The 17,945-nt window shown below is 50.2% G+C and overlaps 1 protein-coding gene across 13 annotated transcripts in view; it reads left to right on the top strand.

The window, feature by feature from the left end:
• The window catches only part of CLEC16A (C-type lectin domain containing 16A), a 215,986-nt gene that overhangs the window by 144,127 nt on the left and 53,914 nt on the right, over nt 1-17,945 (top strand). For 8 of the 13 annotated variants that reach the window (XM_045072138.1, XM_013055145.2, XM_004750377.3 and 5 more), the window contains 3 exons: nt 7,107-7,258; nt 9,393-9,597; nt 11,299-11,466. In XM_045072138.1, coding sequence (XP_044928073.1) covers nt 7,107-7,258; nt 9,393-9,597; nt 11,299-11,466 — 525 coding nt within the window. The remainder of the gene's footprint in view (nt 1-7,106; nt 7,259-9,392; nt 9,598-11,298; nt 11,467-17,945) is intronic. The other 5 variants (XR_199256.3, XR_199257.3, XM_013055148.2 and 2 more) reach the window with 2 other exon arrangements.

The following is a 17,945-nucleotide window of genomic DNA, read 5'->3' as shown; positions in this document are numbered from 1 at the left end:
CAGCCCACACTTGGATGGACAGAGGGAGCAGAACCACGCATTCCAGGCAAAAACGGTGGATGGCTGTCTACGCACAAAAGAATCCTGGTTTCCTATCAGCTGTGAAGTCTGACAATGAGACTGGTATCTAGGAATCCCAGGGTGGCCTGCCCTTCTCAAGGAATCCGGATTCCCTGTTCCTAAGTCCTTCCTGACCTCCAGTTAACAGCACGCGCCTGGGAAACTCGGTAGTGTTACAGAGTTGCTAATCTAAACTCCAGCTGTGGTGGTATTCCAAGAATTGACCCTAAAGCCCAGAGTATTGGATTTCAAAGCTCTGGAAATTCAGCTGGCCTAGAAATCCCACTGTAAGGATAAAGACTTCGCTTCTAAATGCATTTGGAGCCACCAACGCCAAGACTTAAATTACGGTATTGGCATCCATATTTTATTATGAAGGGATTATTTAAATACAGCAAAAGTCAATCAGCCCCATTTATCGCTCGGTAATGAGCTACAGCTTGTCAGAAAGAGCTGTGGAGGAAGGCCTCAGCCCTGAGGCTGAAATGACAGTGGTTGGGAAGTCTTCTGTCTCTACATGGGGGGACCAAAAGTCATTAGAGCCCCTCCAGCTCTTCGACAGATACTTTTTCTTTGCCTCCTGCTGCCCAGAACCCTCCTGGGGGTACAGCAGTGAAGAGACCGGCTGGGGCCCTGCCCTCCGGGGCCTTCCAACCTGGAAGAAAGGGCGGATGGGAAGTTGGGGACTGGCGGGCATTGGGGCGCAGTCGGGGGTCAGTTGCATAGACACGGTGGAAAGAGATGGGGTGGGTTGAGGACCACAGATGAGGGATCAGGGCGGGGGCCCCTCGGAGAGGGGCATTGGGGCGTAGTCGGGGGTCAGTTGCATAGACACGGTGGAAAGAGATGGGGTGGGTTGAGGACCACAGATGAGGGATCAGGGCGGGGGCCCCTCGGAGAGGCCACTGGCCTGCGTAGCTCACCTACGTATGACCCCACAGGAGTTCTGAGAAACACCCAAAAACCATGAATCATTTTCTCCCTCTGAAGAGCCTTGCTCAGTCTAGAGCCTGCATTCAGACAGCACGACCTTGCCCCGGGCACAAGGGCCCTGAGTAGAGAGTCAGGGCTCCAGAAAGTTAGGGTGCGGCCAAGCCCCGGCCACGGCTGGTGAGGGCCACACGGCTTGTGTCCATGACGCTCACTGGGCACTGCATGGGGCATGGCCTCTCTCCGGTCCACTCGACGGCCCCACCAGGGCCCAGGTCCAGTGTCATAAGGGTGGAACCCAGGACCCAGAGAGGGGAGTGGCTTTAGGGTCCCATCATCGTTAGGGCCAGAGCTGGAATTTAAACCCAGGCCCCACGGCGCCAAGCCCAAGGTGCTTTCCCAAGTCTGCACGTCAGGTCAAGGTGGCTCCTTCATGCTTGTTCTTCTCTCCTGTTCTCTGTCAACGCCTTAACCTCTTATTGGAAAACGGCTGCCTTTCCTTTCCCTTCATCCCAGGAAGCGCTGCAGAACCTTTTCTGCATTCCAGACGGCCAGCCCTGAGCTCTTTCTCCAGATTAGTCTTCCATGACGTGGTGCATAGCCCCGTGGTGGTGCCGGAAGAATCTAGCATTACAGGGGAACCCAGGTACAGCACTAAAGTACAGTGAATCACAACAATGGCTTTTTGCAATTCTCAATCACTGAGTAACAAACCACCTCAAAATGTAGTGCCTTAGAACATCTAGAGTCATTCATTTAGCTCTCAGATCTCTAACTGGCCCATTGGGGCTCGGCGGCATATCTCTGCTCCGTGTGGTTTCAACTGGGGGCTGGCAAGTTGGGCCTGAGGTCTTGCTTTGTCCCTGCACGTGTCTCTGTGGCTCCTTGGACTTCATACGGCGTGGTGGGCAGGCTGGTCCCAAGCATTTGGTGACCTCGCCTCGGAAGCTATGAAGGATCACATTGATGGGTGCTCCGTTGGTCCAGGCAATCACAGAGGCCCACCATGTTTCCAGGACTGCAGCATCTGATGGCAAGAACTCTTCCGCTCACTCACGTCTGGCCAGTTTGGAAATATGCACACCTGTGTACCAACGGGTGCTATTGGAGAGACCCAGCTTCCTGCCATGGCCCCGTTTGTGATAATAGTCACCACCTTCCAGATCAGGCAGAGCCGGCTGGTCTGCAGCTCAGCCAGGGTCCCAAAGGACCCGAGGCCCTTTGTGCAGGAGTGTGGAAAGAGATTCACTTTTCTCTTGGTTGAATTTTAAGCGCACAGACAACACACCCTTTTCCTTTGAAAAATCAGAACACTGCATTTAAACTCTCATGACCTTGACCTCCCCAATCCCACCTCATCCCCTCCAAAAAGGCGATGGCTGTGTACCCTGCCATACATTTTCTTAACTTTCTCTTTTACACCCACATGCAGGAACCCATAGAAACCTGATAGCCTGGTTCCGTGAGGCTTGATTTTACCCAAATTGCATTCTACTCTACGCGTGCTACTGCACGCGTCCTACTGCGACGTGCTTTTTCCACTCCGCCGTGTGTTCTTGGGGCTTCACCTGAGTGTTGAAATAGCCAGAGATCTAAGTCATTCCTTGTTCTGGCTGGTTGTACACTCAGTGGACATGCGCTTTTCATTTTTTTAGGCTTTCTCTTATTGTGGGAGATTTGGGTCACTGTAGACCCAAATCCTGCTGTCAACACCCTTGTTCATGCCTCTTGGTGCTCGTGTTTGGTTTTCTTGGGAACATACGACTTGCCAGGTCATATGGTGTGAAAGTTTCAGTTTAAATAAACAATGGTAATGTGCCCTTGAAAGTGGCTCTGTTAGCCTGTTCTCCCGCTAGCAGTGTTTGAGAATGCCGGCTTCTCCGTGTCCTCACCAACACCTTCCTTTTTCCCAGTCAATGGGTAGAAGGTTGAGACCTTGTTTAAGTTTTTTTCTGGTTTTCGTGTGAGGTTGAACACCTCGGTGTGTGTTCATTGTCTGTCTCCGTTCTCTTGTCTGTGAATGGCCTGTGGGAGTCCTTCTGCAGGATCTTGCTGCAAGATCTTCTGGCTCCTGGAGATATTTTCCAGTTGTTTCACTGAGTCTGTAAAGTCATTTGTTTTATGTAAGTTTCAATTTTGACGTAGATTCCCCATCTCATATTTATTTTTTTGGTACATGTTGATTCTTTCTTCTTTTTTAAAGAAACTCCTCCCTGCCTCTGAGATCGCGTGGAGATTGTCCTATATTGTCGTCTGGCGATTTGCTGTGAATTTTTAAACTAGAATCCTAGGCCCTACCCCTTTGGAACTGAAGTTGGTGGGGGAGGGCCCCGGTGGATTCAGATGGGCAGTGGGATCTGGGCGGCGCCAGTGTGCAGGCCACAGGCCACTCCTGGGAGTCAGACAGGGAGGCTCATGAGGCTGTCACACACCCTGACAATCCTCCCCATGTCCCCACGTCCCTCCCAGTACCTAAGCACTGGCCAGGCTCCTCTGTCTTAGAGCAAAATCCAGGATGCCCACATAAAGGGACCAGGCATAGGACTATTCTATGGGCAGAACTGGGTTCTGTTCAGTAGGTCTTCCTTGGGTCCTCCTCCACCCAAGACACCGTGGCCATCCAGAGATGAGCAGAAGCCCTGTCCCCAGGGCTCCTGTCCATAGCTAGCGTGAGAGCAGCCAAGGCCCTAGGTGGGGAGGGGAAGGAGTTCTCCTAGATGACATCAAGAGGCTCACAGATGAGCAGCCCCCCACCCCCGCAAGCATTCCCTGGTCTCCCAGGAGGAAGCCACCTTTGTTTTTCCCTAAATGCTCCAAAGTTTCTGAAAAGCCAGAGGCTCCCTCATTGCTGAGGTCCTGCTCCCTGGGGACCCTTGCCTTTTAGTTTTCTTATGAAATCCCTAATGGGGGTTTGATGTCTCAATTGCATTTCTGAAAGTTGTTCCCCTTTGGGGTTTTGTCCTTCCTTTTTTGTTCTTAGTGATGGAGGTGGTGGGTCTTTATTCCCCCTGGTGCCTTTAAGGTCCAAGGGGTTTATGAGAGGTTGCCTACCTACAAAGCACATTGACCCCTACACGCATGGCTCGCCTGCTTTCCCTGATCACATCCTCAGGGGCCCATCTCATGTGAAGGGGGAAGAGAAGAAATCCTAGGAGTCCTGCTTGGAGAGGGGAAGGTGAAAGCGGGAGTGGGGGAGGGAAAAAGGAAAGAAAAGGCATCCTTTATGGTTTTGTTTTCTATTTAAAAAGGTAAGAGGTTGTCCTTGAGGAAAATGTGTTAAATTCTGCGTAAAGAAAATAAACCACGTGCCCCAGAGAACATGCTTGTAGGAGTGAAGAGACTGTCTTCACTTCTGATTACAGAGGGCTACCTATCTGCCAGGAGGGCACTCACTGGACATTCTGGATGACATAATTTTTAGAAATCTTTGAAGGTCCATGGTTGGGAAAGGGAGGAAGATTCCTGCCACGGAATAAGAAGACAACACCACCCAGAGAGTTAATCCCTCCTGATGCTGGTGTTTGCCAAGGTGCGGCTGGCCGTCCTAGGCGCGCAGGCCCCGGGCAGAACACACAGAAGGATGGAACCCTTAAGAGCCCAGAGGGTGCACCCAAAGACGTACCCGTGAAGCTCCAATCCCAAGCAGATTAGCCTTCAGATCGTTAAACGGAGCTGTATTTGTGGAGGCGGTGCCGAGAGAGGCGAAAGACTTACCTGTCCTCTGTAGGTCTGAAGGAAAAGTAAAAATCGGGATGGGGATGGAGAGTAGTGGAATCCTTGGGGAATACCAGAGCCCAGGTTTGTCCTCATCAGCGTTTGGGGCCAGGATTTCTACTCTCTGTATTGCCTTCCCTCCCCTCCCCCACCCACCCACCGCCAATACATCTAAGTCACATACTTGGTTACAACGCTGTCGATAGACCTCATTGGGGTGACACAAGTGTCCCACAGCTGGAATGCAGTGATGCACAGCTGTAAATGTGCCAGAGCTCCCAACTGTCCACTTAAAAATGCATGTATAAATTATGACTCATTCAAGCTTTCCAAAAAAGCCCACCTAGCATTCTTCTAATCAGAAAGTCTTCATGTTTCAGTTCTATTTTCTGCACTTGCATTTGCTTTGTAGGGATACTTTTTTTTTAATATAGTAAAATCACAATAATACAATTTTTTTAAAGGTTCTATTTATTCATTTGACAGAGAGAAAGAGAGATCACAAGTAGGCAGAGAGGCAGGCAGAGAGAGAGGAAGGGAAGCAGGCTCCCCACCTAGCAGAGAGCCCTATGCGGGGCTCAATCCCAGGACCCTGAGATCGTGACCTGAGCTGAAGGCAGAACCTTAGCCCACTGAGCCACTCAGGCACCCACAATCATATAATTTTTATCCTTCAATTAAAATTCTGAAGTCTTCTTCAACATGATTGCAATTATTTATATATAGGATTTTTTCAACTTGGGTTTTTAAGAGGTACTTGTTTTTTTTAAGATTTATTTATTTTAGAGAAGGAGAGAGAATGCGCTGGAGTGGGGAGAGGCAGGGAGAAAAATCTAAGCAGACTCCCTGGTGAGCATGGAGCCCAGCATGGGGCTCGATCCCAGGACCCCGAGATCATGACCTGAGCTGAAATCAAGAGTAGGCTGGCTGTTTAGCTGACTGAGCCACCCAGGTGCCCCTAGAAGATTTTACTTTTTTTTTTTTTTTTTTAAAGATTTTGTTTATTTATTTGACAGACAGAGATCACAAGTAGGCAGAGAGGCAGGCAAGAGAGAGGAGAAAGCAGGCTCCCTGCAAAGCAGAAAGCCCAATGCAGGGCTCGATCCCAGGACCCAGGGATCATGACCTGAGCCGAAAGCAGAGGCTTTAACCCACTGAGCCACCCAGGCACCCCTAGAAGATTTTACTTTTAAGTAATCTCTATACCCAGCATGGGGCTCGAAACCCTGAGATCAAGAGTCACATGCTTCACTGACGGAGCCAGCCAGGCGCCCCTGGTTTTTAATAAGTACTTCAAAAGTACGTCTTGAGTACCTTCTCATTTAAAAATAATTTCAAGGAGTACAGTGGTATATGGTACAAACATTTCCGTTCTCCCACTGATGCCCCCACCCCATACATGCATTCCCACCGTGAGTTCTCACTTCCCTCTCCCTAGGCAGCCACTGTTCAGAGTTTGGTTAAACATAATTTTTAAGTGGGCATATAAGTTTGCATGTTGATGGGGGAAAAAATCATAACATTTTCCCCCTATTTGGGGACATTTAGGTTGTTTCCTGTTTTGGCTTTTTTTTCTTTTCTTTTTTTAAACATTGGGGCAGAGGATTCCATTGGAGCAAATACAAAGCAGGCCATAGATTACATGGTCCTGTGTTCCTCTGGTGACTGTGAAAGCCATCAAGGATAGGCACTAAATTAGATATCGAATTAGGGGGTAATTTCCAAGTAAGAGAAGGGGCCCAGAATACAGTAAGGATTCTATGTTACATGCTTTACCGATCTGTTCTCCTTTAAAGCACCAAAGGTCTCAAGAGAAGGGAGATCGTTCCCATGTTACAGATGGAATACTGTGGTTCACGGGACCTTGCCCGAGATTACACACCCTATAGTGCGAAACTCAGCTCTGAGTTGCCAGACACCAGACTGGAAGCTTGATGGTTCTGTAACCAAACGGGGGACTCTTGTTTTCCTGTCTCTGCTTAATTTAGGCAAATACCATTGCAACCGTCAACCACCATTCGTCTGCAAGGAAGCACTGAAATGTTACACGGATTCTCGGTTATTATTGTTTTTAGCTGCAGTTTGAGCGCCTTGTGTTTAGTAGACGTTGTACTAATTGCTGTATGTACTTCATTCAGTTGTCACCTTGAAAGGGGTAGGCATTTACCAGATGAGGAATGTGAAACCCAGAAAGGTTAAAAAAAAAAAAAAAAAAAAAAAGTTGCTCAGTATGACTTGGGGGCGGTGGGGGGGGCACTCAGTCATCGCGGTGTGTAACTCCAGACCCGAGCGCTGACCAGACTCTGCTGCCCACCAGACGGCAGATCCGCCCTCTAGCCTGTCTCCCTCAGGCTGGGCCACCAGGCAGCGCCTCATTTTGTTCTCCCTCTTCCTTCCCCCAGACAACAGCGACCTGATTGCGTGCACAGTGATCACCAAGGACGGCGGCATGGTCCAGCGCTTCCTGGCTGTCGATATTTACCAGATGAGCCTGGTGGAACCCGACGTGTCTAGGCTCGGCTGGGGAGTGGTCAAGTTCGCCGGCCTCCTGCAGGTATGACGTCCGAGGTCTCCGGAAGTGCTTCTTGGTCAGCTCTAAACCAAACTAATTTCCGAGGATACAACGAATATGTGAACAGACTGTCACTGTGAAATACTACACAGATAAGGGTCAAGTATTCTTTGACCCAAACCCTCAGTTCTTTAAACTTTCTCCTGCATGGTCGCTATGGTCCTTCCCAGAGCTGGTGCTCCCCCAGATGCACATATAAATACAATTACATGTACTGTTTATAAACATGGTGCGCACATACTTGAGAGGATGTGTGTGTGTGTTTTGTAGTGTCACATGGCACTCATTCTAAACTTTCTTTTTCATTCAATCTATGTCTTAGAGCTAACCCTGTTAGTATATGCAGACTTCCTAGTATTCTTTAAACTGCTGCATGACCACACAAAGCATAATGACGTCAGCCAGCTTTTTTACCTCTACAAACAGTCCACCATGAACGGAACCATCCTTCCTTCTCGAGCAAGGGTTTCCCTTGGCAGCTCTCAAGAATTTGGGGTGTGCCTGTTTTCACTGTTCATAGATGCTGCCAAATCCCTCTCAAGTGATTGTCGTCACCGGCAAGGCACGAGAGTCCCCTGGCCCTGACTCCCTCTGTAGCAGAGATGAGCTCTAAAAATGCCAAAACACCAAGTTGGGACTCGGGTTTTCTTAATGTGTGTCTGTCTGCTGGGTGACGAATGCTAGCTCGTTGACTGAAGGGAGCGAAGAACCAGGAGGGGACAGCCTTCCAGCTCCTGTCCCCTGTTAGAACCCCCACTCCCTGAGCATCCAGCCGGCTCTCCCTGGCCTGAGGTGTGCCTGGCTGCGAGGCAGCCCATTTCCTTGCTGGGCGACTAGTCTGGTCGCTGGCAGGGTCTTGCTCAGGCCTGCCGTAACATCTAGCCCTGCATGGTATGACGCACAGGCAACATCCCACTCTCTTAGGGAGCCACCCATGTATTTGAAGATGCTGTCGGAACCTCCTCTTTTTCCAGATCTTTCCGTGTAAAAAATGTCTTTTACAGAGGATGATGTGAAAAACTATATGAAGAATGTTTCATTTTAAAAACAGACTCCCGTGTAAGAGGCTGTCCGTTAGATGACTTAGTGCTTCTTATTTATCTAGACTTAGGATCAATTTCCTTTGGAATTTAGTGTCAGGAAAGTGTTTTTCTCCTTCGAAGGATTAATACATGTCCTCCATCAGACAATGAAAGGCACATAAACCTTTCCTTTTGGTCACCTTCCAGTAGTTACTATTTATTTGTCAGGCACATTACTGTGTGCCAGGTTCTCCGCTTTCAGTGTGTAACATCTCATCTAATCCCCACCGCAACATTCCAAGGCAGATTTTCTTTCCAAAGAGCCCATGTCAGACTTCATGCTTACAAACAGTAACCATCTCACTTAGGAGCCTTTCCCCCAGCTCCTGTAGCACCTCTGACTTCTGCATCTGCCTCCTGTCTCCTGCCTTCATCTTGTGTCGCCTCAAGCTCTGGTGGGAAGCACTCTTTGCACAGAATCCACTCTGGGGTTTGCCAGGGGATCTGTCTGTAGCACAGTTGCTGTGCTTGAGTTTTCTTCCGCGTCTTTCTTTGCATGCCTGCGGAAATGGCCCTCCCAGTCCCTTTCTTGGTGCTAGCGTTTTCCTTTAGGGACCAGAAATTCTTCATACACACACAAATGGATGCCAGAGATGCCCCCTTCTTAAGAGAAGCCAGGAAGAAGCTGGTCAGTGGATGGGTGAATAGATCTAAGATCAGGTCAGATGGCCATAGGCATTTTTGGCTTGTTATCTGTTGTTTCTCAGAAGTCAGAACTGCTGGAGTCCAACCGTTTGAGTCCCCATGCCCCGTTGATGAAGCTGGGGCACCATTTATTCACTAGCTTACTCAAGTTCTCATGGGTAGGGCCCCAGCCCCCACACCCAGCATGGGCTCCCTTGGTGTGTCCTCTCCACGTGTCCTGGTCTGGTGTGTGCCCGTCCTCGACTCCAGCTTGGGAGGCTGCTCCTTGAGGGCAAAAGCCTAGTTGAATTTGGGGAACCCCCTTCTTGACGAGATGCTGATCCACAGCTTCCGAGCTGCTGCCCTCCTGCCGAACCTCACGAATGGCCTTTCTCTGGCCCCTTCCGTAGGACATGCAGGTGACGGGTGTGGAGGATGACAGCCGTGCCTTGAACATCACCATCCACAAGCCTGCGTCCAGCCCCCACTCCAAGCCCTTCCCGATCCTCCAGGCCACCTTCGTGTTCTCGGACCACATCCGCTGCATCATCGCTAAGCAGCGCCTGGCCAAGGGTCGCATCCAGGCAAGGCGCATGAAGATGCAGAGGATAGCCGGTGAGTGCTGGCCAGCCCTGGTGGCCGTCCTTGGAGCTCTCGGCTCTCACGCTTCAGACCCCCAGAAGAGGTCATCTGGGGTCTAGGAGCTCACTGTGTTCTGGTGAAAGGACAGAAAATCTGCTCAGAATTCCCCATCCCCCAGGTGTCTGATTCCTAGAGAGCTTCTGGGGCTTCATGGAAGAGAATCCTCCCTAACCAAGCAGGAGGCCACGAGCGCCCAGATGTCCATGTGGGTGTCCCGCACACAGGAGTCTTCTAGTTTATACTTAAAAACGCTTGGACATTCCCCTTCCACCTTTGATCCTTAACCCTTAAGATCAGTAGGGGCTGTTCTGCCCACTGCTCAAAAGAGTAAACTGAGGCTCGGTGACTCCCCACAAAGTCACACAAACAGCTAGTTGACAGAACCCAAATGCAGAACTTCTGACTCTAGAGCTCGTCTCTTCCCCCCTCCCTCCTGCTGTCGTGAGAGGCAGCCCTGCTTGGCGAGGGGGGCCACAATGACCCAGCACTAAACTCGGAAGTCGTTGTACGCGTCATAGGCACTGTGGTGAGTTTGCAAGGAGGCCTAACGCTGCCCCTTGCAGGAAGGCTCGTGCTTTCTTAGAAATCAGGGCCCTAAAACGAGGGCGTTCCATTCATCAGGGCTGACAGCTTGGCATTCCCGGGGGTAAGGCAGTCTATCAGCTTCTCAGATTATAAATAGTCGCCCTCCAGACACCAGCGCCTCTCAGTCCAAGCACCGATGGTCATTCTGGTGTGCTCGTTGGGAGGACTTCCAGCCCACTTGGGGAGGAAGGGCGCCTTCTAAAGGGATTGCCGAAAAATAAACATTTGGCGGGCTGGGTCTCTGGATGTCACGGATTGGGTTATTGACTGCGCGTGCCCTGTTGGTTCGCCCAGGCCTGCGTCCCAGGCGGTGCCTGTTTCATTTCTCACTTAACAGAAACTTGGCCTATGAAATCATTACAGAAGCAGTTTGTAATGTGCAAAGTGACTTAAATCATTCAGTCCTTTCTCTGAGGATTTATTTTCGGAAGGTTTTTTGTTGATGTTGTCGTTGTTGTCATTGTTGTTAATGTAAAGCAATTTCTCACTGCTGGCACGAAGGCTAAATATTTCATTTGAAAATTGAGAATTATGCCGCAAAGTGGCTGTTCGAAGTAACGCCTTGGGTATTCCTTAAATTGATTTTAAAAAGCCCCTCCAAATTGCTCTATCATGAGATTTGTTTCCGGAAGGGAGGACAGCAACTGTGACAGATACACACAGGCTCATAAATACACGTGCACACACGCGGATAGGTTCGCCCTCAACACACTTCCCCACGCGCACATACACATGGGAACTTTCGGGGCAGAATTGGCCCCATTTATTCTGGGGACTGAAATGACCCCCGCGGTGAAGCCCGACAAGGGTCTTTCACGTGCGGAAGCCAAAGGTCCAAAGTGGAGACTGGCCAGCATCCGTGTCGGAAACCCTTGCTAGGCGCCGGCTGCATTTTGAGCTCAGGCGTGACCTCTGGGGTCACGCCGCTCTCCCCAGCTCAAGGCTGCCAGCTCCCCACTTGGCACCATCCAAGTGATGCGCCCAGCAGAGCCGCCGCCACTCCAGCTGCGGCCCACCCCATCCAGAGCCCCGTCACCTTCACCCCCAGCCCGCGCGATGAGCATGAACCACGGTGTTGTTTGAACATAGCCCTCCTGGACCTCCCGATCCAGCCGACGACCGAAGTCCTGGGGTTTAGACTTGGCTCCTCCTCTTCCACCCAGCACCTGCCTTTCCGTTTCTACGACCAGTGCCGCCGGGGCAGCAGCGACCCCACGGTGCAGCGTTCTGTGTTCGCGTCGGTGGACAAGGTGCCAGGTAAGCCTCCCCCAGCCCGCGCCGCCTCTCATCCCCTCCTGGGGGTCCCGGCTTGCTGTCCCAGGAGCCTGCGCGAGCAAGCTTCCCTTTCCCCTCGCGGAGTCCGGTCGGCTGGAAGCACCCATTTCTTAGAATTCGTCGAAGCATAGCACAAGATGAAACATGAGCCCTAGAAATAAACCTTGGCTTTCTCTTTGGTATTCTGCCACCTGGGTTTGGTTTTCCAGAGATTTTCTGGGGATGTGGAAGAACTTCTCAGAATTAAGACTAAGAAGTTTCTTGGAAATTTCTTGGAAATACTTAGATTGCTAGTAATGAGGTTGTGGGGGAGTAGTTTCCTTCTCGGTGTGGGATGACTAGAGAGATGACATGCATGCTTCCTCTTAGAGCCGCTGGAGAAGGGAGAGCTCCCCACAGGCCGTGACACGGTCTCCCATCTCGGAGCTCCTCTTCCCACTCTCTCTCAAGCTCATCTTGAAACCACCTCCCTCCCAAAAAGAGAAACATGAAGAGAAAGTTCAAAGGCAGCTTGCTTCTCCAGAAGGGCCGGGGGGCTCTCCCCTTCCTGTCCTGGTGCGTCCGCCTTAAATAAATCCACGTGCACGCCGATCCCTCGAAAGAGAACCTTGCCCTTGATTACAAAACTTCCGAAAGTTGGCCAGTCTGTCCCCTGCAAGCGTTTAGGGTTTCGAACTTCAATTGATAAGTTGCAAAATGTGTCTGAAAGCAGTTATCAATTTAAGAACAGCTGTTGATTTTAAGTGCCGCCGTAAGGACCTGCCCCAAATCAGGGTCCTTCTTTTCCCCTCACTCCGTGGTTGATCCTTTCTTTGTTCTTTGATTTCATTAATGTATTTTAGAAATATATATATATATACTGTAAGTATATATGATATTTTTAAAAAACCCAAACAGGACATGATAAAATGAGACATGAGTCACTTTTGCCCCAGAAGGAATCACTGTAAACAGTTTCTTGCTTATCATTTTAGAAGTGTTCATTTTATGCCCTTTATGCATTTTCTTATCTTTTTTTACACATGGGGTCTTACCAAATGTGTAATTCTGCACCTTGCCTTTTTTTTTTCCACTTAATTTGGTGTTACATGTCATCTAAATTATAGATTAACTTCACGTTCATTAATAATTAACTCTTGTATGGTATTTGATTGTATGGCTGGACCAGAAAACCTTTTATATTGTGTTGCGTTGATGGACGTTTGGGTCATTTCCAGTGTTTTGCTCTTCTAGTATTGTAGAGAACATCCTTGGGATGCCTTGGTGTAACCATTGCAAATCTTGAGTATCAGGGGGATAAATTCTCAGCAGTGGCTTGGCTCCGTCCAAAGGGAGGCTTTCCTTCCTGACATATGTAGTCCCAACATGCACTCTGGAAAAGTGTACCAGTTCATGCCGTCACCCACTGCCTGTGACTCTTCTCATCCTTAAAACCAGTCATAGTCTATAAGACCCACTGTGTCGCCACCTCTGTTTTCAGCTATGAAATGTGAGATGATTTCTGCCTCCTTCAGGGCCTGGACAGTTTTTTTTTTTTTTTAAGATTGATTGATTGATTGATTGATTGATTTGAAAGGTGGGTAGGGGCAGAGGGAGAGGGAGAAGAGAATCTCAAGCAGACTGCGCTGAGTGCGGAGCCCGACACGGGGCTCGATCTCACAAGATCGTGACCTGAGACGAAACCAGGAGTCGGACGCTTAACTGACGGAGCCCCTGGAGGATTCTTTTTAAAAAGTATCGAGTCTTCTTTACATTCTGTAGAGATGGCTGTTAAGTAAATATAAATAAACGATGGCCAGGAGTCTGGGTTAAACATAGATTGGCTTGGTAAGAAATCATTCCTTTTTTTTCATTCAGTCTTTTTTTTCTACACACAGTTATAATTTATTATAACATTTCTATAAGCACTGCCTTGTGATTTTTGTCATTGAGCTATAACTGACATATAACATTTATTAAGAAATTATTTTCTTGGGGCGCCTGGGTGGCTCAGTGAGTTAAGCCACTGCCTTCGGCTCAGGTCATGATCTCAGGGTCCTGGAATCGAGTTCCACATCGGGCTCTCTGCTCTGCGGGGAGCCTGCTTCCTCCTCTCTCTCTCTCTCTCTGCCTGCCTGTCTGCCTACTTGTGATCTCTGTCTGTCAAATAAATAAAATCTTAAAAAAAAAAAAGAAATTATTTCCTTAGGGTCATTGGGATTTCATCTCGGGAGTGAACGGGTTAAGGAGGAAAACCACGCCCCTTGTTAGCGTTCCATCCTTTTTGGAACAAGGCAAGTGTAAATAAATAAATAGAGCCAAATGTCACATTCTTCGGCATCTGCATAATCGTGTCTCTGTTTGCAGAAGGCTTTACAATGCCTGATTGCTAACTTCTCCCACCCTGCCTGGGCTCCAGGGGAGAAGTGAGCTCATCCAGTGCTGGGGGTACGGTCCTGTCTGCCATGGCCTGGGCCTGCCTGGCAGGGGGTCCTGCATGGCTGGAATGCCTCCATCCTGTTCTTGGGCCCAGGGTTGGGTATTTGAGGTTGAGCCATTTGAGACCGTGGCATGGCAAAGGTAGTCGCCGAAGCTGGCTGTCTGCCCCTTCCCTGTCCCTCGCCCCCGGCAGCCCCTGGAAGTACTGCTCACGTGCGGGGTGGGGAGTGGGACTTTCACCCTCATGTGCCCCCAAGGGCGAGTGCTCTGGACCCTTGGGGAGAGAGGCCTTGCTGCCTTCCCGCACTGGCCTGTGTCAGAGATGGGACCTAAAGAGCAAGTGAAACCCAGGAGCCTCGGCATGACTCAGATGGAGGGAGGGGAGCTCTCCCCGCCCCGCCCTTCCTCACCACCTACTGTCTCAGTAGCCTGCCCCACAGCCGCCCTCACCCTCGATCATGCAGGACTATCTACGGGTGTTTAGACATCCAGCCTCACCTCTTCCCTTTTGGCCAGAGAGATCTTTCCAGAACATAGATCACACCGTGCCCCTTCCTGCAACCTCTAGCAGCTTCCCGTTGCACTTGGAATACAATCCGAAGCTCTCACTCTGGTCTTGTGTGGTTGTTAGGAGATTGGCCCCAGCTGGCCTCTCAGGTGCAGCGCCCCCCGCCCCCCCAACTTCCTTCTGTCCCATACCCCAGCTGTACCAGCCCCTGCTGCTCCTCTGAGTCATGGCTCCTCAAAGTTTTGGCCTCGGGATCCCCTTTAGATCCTTGAAAAAAGTACCAAGGGGGGCACCTGGGTGGCTCAGTGGGTTAAAGCCTCTGCCTTTGGCTCAGGTCATGATCCCAGGGTCCTGGGATCGAGCCCCGCATGGGGCTTTCTGCTCAGCAGGGAGCCTGCTTCCTCCTTTCTCTCTGCCTGCCTCTCTGCCTACTTGTGATCTCTGTCTGTCAAATAAGTAAAATCTTCAAAAAAAGAAAAAAAAAAGTACCAAGGATCCCAAAGAGGTATAGCTTATATTGTTTATATTTATTAGTATTTCAGGTAGTACAAATTAAAACAGAAATAAACTTTATTCACATATTTTTTTAAATAAAAACAAACTCCTCACACATCACATGTAAATATAAATAACAGTTTTTAATGAACAATAACTGTTTTCCAAACAAAAAACAAAAAACCATAAAACACAAAACCTCATGTTTTATATTTTTGCAAATCTCTGTAATATCTGGCTTAATAGAAGGCAGCTGGACTCCTGCATCTGCTTCTGCTTTCAGTCTGTTGTCATAGCATATGTTTTGTGCCCTCTGGAAAGCTCCCCCATATACTCCTGGGAGAGTGAATGTAAAAGGAAAACGCTGTCTTACTATTTTTATGTGAGTAGTTCTGACCCTGGAAGGCCCCCAGGGTTCCCCAGACTATGCTTTGAGAACCACTTCTCCAAGTCACTGGCCTCTCTCCTGCTTTAGGGCCTCCTCATTGGATGTTCTTCCCCAGATCTGTGTGTGGCTGCCTCCTCCTACTGCACAGGCCTCAGTCTGCATGCCACCTCCTCCGAGAGGCCTTTCCTGATTTACCCCTCCTTCCTCCATCTCATTAGCCTGATTTATTTTCTCTGCAGTTCTTTACCTGGGTGACCTATTTGGGTACCCAGCTGCTGTCTTCCGAATGGAGAAGACCGCTCCCGTGGAGAGCTGGTCTGTCCTGTTTATTGCTGTACCTCAGCACCTAGCCTTATGCCTTCATTCAGTATTTACTAGATGAAGGATGAGCCCACACTTGTGCTTTGCACAGCTTGGCGCAGTTCCCACTAATGCCTTCTTCCTGCGTGAACACCAGAAAGACGAATTCTCTCTGGGGCCTTAGACCTTGGATTTTTTAGTCTGTGGTGCTTGGACTAGGGAAGGGACACCAGGGAATGGAGCCCCCAGAAGAGCTTAAGCAGAATTTCCTCACCCTCAACTTGGAAGTTTTCAAAAAACCAAAATGTGGGGCCGGAGAGGGAGGGGGGAGGTCATCAGAAGCACGGATTAGGTTGGCCTCTGATGCTACGGCATCCACCGCTGCTATCTGGGCCCATGAGTGCACCCTTGCCACCCCAGCCGCACTCTGGGAATGGTCTTGCTCTGTGTCCCTCACTCTAGGCCACACAGATGCGAAACCCGGGGCCATGTGGGACCGCCACTCCAGCCTGGGGGATAATTCATGGTGGAGAAGACAGTTCCGGCCGCCTGCCCCGGGGTGGTGGCTGGAGGACCTAGCTCCATTATGACGTATCTTCCGATGTCATCTGCAGCCCAGGTGGTCATCACAGAGCAGTTTGACTTTACAAGCTGTAAATGATGATATTTGATGAAAATGTACCTTCCATTTCCTTGGAAGAGATACTAAAGTAGAATATAAATCAGGCCTCTTAGCCACTGTGGTATATTTTTCTTTTTTCACTGGGCGTGGAGAGAAATCATAAATTCTCTGTATTGGCCCATTTTAGATTCATGGCTCTTGCCCCTGCAGAGTGTCCTACTCCCAAGGGTAGAGGCTCAGGTGTAGGCCTGGCTGGGGCGTCTGGGGCATCAGCAGATAGTGTGTCCAGGTGCACAGGCATGACCAGCTCTAGACTCGGCCTTTGAGATGCAGCCTTCCATGGTTCGTGCCCTCAAGGACTTGTCCCACCAACCCACAGTGACAGCTGACTGCCGGAATCTGCCAAGGGAGGCGGAATGTCTGAAACTAGACCACTGAGGCCTCTTTCCACAAACACCAAATGGACCAGAAGCTGTTCCCAGAATTGCCCCAGGGTGGGGGTGGTGGCGGCATAGGCAGCAGTCTCCAGACAGAGGGTCAGGCTCTGGCCTCCCAGGGCAGCCTTGACCCCCTACTCTGGACTCCTGGCCCAGAGGCCACTCAGGTGTTCACCTGGCAGGTCGTGGTGACGTGGAGTGGGCATCCCTCCTGCTCAGTCCCTCTCCTGCTTCCCAGCTCTAATCCAGACTTCTGCCTGGAGCCCTCTGCTTGGCTGGTTCCTTCTCAGCATTCAGGACTCTGCTCAGAGACCTGCTCAGGGGAACTTCCACTGGGGGCCCCAACCCACCCCAGGACTGCTCTGTGCCAGGACTGCTCTGTGCGGCAGATGGTTTTTATTTATTTGAGGTGAAATTCACATAACAGAAAACATATTGAAAGGATACAATTCAGTGGCATTTAGTCCATTCAAAGTCTTGGGCCGTTACCACCTCGGCTGGTTCCAGAATAGCTTCATTGCCCCCCATGTAAAAGCCCATTGAGCGCGCACTCACCATTCGCCCTTCCCCAGCCCCTGGCAACCGCTGCTCCGCTTTCTGTCTCTGTGGACTTAACCCGTTCTGGATGTTTCCTATACATCCTGTGTTGCATGGCCTTTTGTGTCTGGCATCGTTCACGTAGTGTTGTGTTTGCGAGGTTGCTTCACGTTGTAGCGTGTGTCCGAGCTAGCCATTGTGTGGCCGGACCACATCTCATTCATCCGTTCTGTCACCCACTGATGGCCATGCAGCTGGTTCTGACCTCCAGGTGACCGCAGAGCTGTGAGCGTACATCTGGAAATTTTTATTTGAACACCTGTTCCCAGTTCTTTGGAATATCTGCATCAGAGTTGGGATGGTTTTTCCCACAGTCACCAGAGCCCTTGCCATTAGCCGAAGTTTGACCCATTTGTCGTCTGTGTCGCTCGCCCTACGCTCGCCGGCAAGGCCCTGGGGTTCCTGTTTGTCTTGCCCTCAGCTGCTGACACTTAGCGCGCAGGTGCTCAGTGACTCTCGAATGCAGCTGAGGGACACGGATTACTGGATGGAGGCTGGGCTGGGTGAACCGCTCAGTGCCTCATTTCCCCAGCGGTCAGTAATCTCTGGCAGCAGGGGCGTTGCTGTCCTGCTCCGCCCCGGCTTGGGCTCCTGCACCTGTTGGCTCAGGTGCCAGCTGGACAGTCCGACTTCATCCGGCAAGGGCCAAGCTCTGCTTTACTCTCTTCTCGCCGCAGCTTCATGTCCTCCTGGATC

The sequence above is a fragment of the Mustela putorius genome, unplaced genomic scaffold (genome assembly GCF_011764305.1).
Source record: "Mustela putorius furo isolate JIRA1106 unplaced genomic scaffold, ASM1176430v1.1 tig00004007_pilon_pilon_pilon, whole genome shotgun sequence".
Taxonomy (NCBI): Eukaryota; Metazoa; Chordata; class Mammalia; order Carnivora; family Mustelidae; genus Mustela; species Mustela putorius.
Note: the sequence above shows the minus strand (reverse complement) of the source record. Positions and strands in the feature narration are given on the sequence as shown.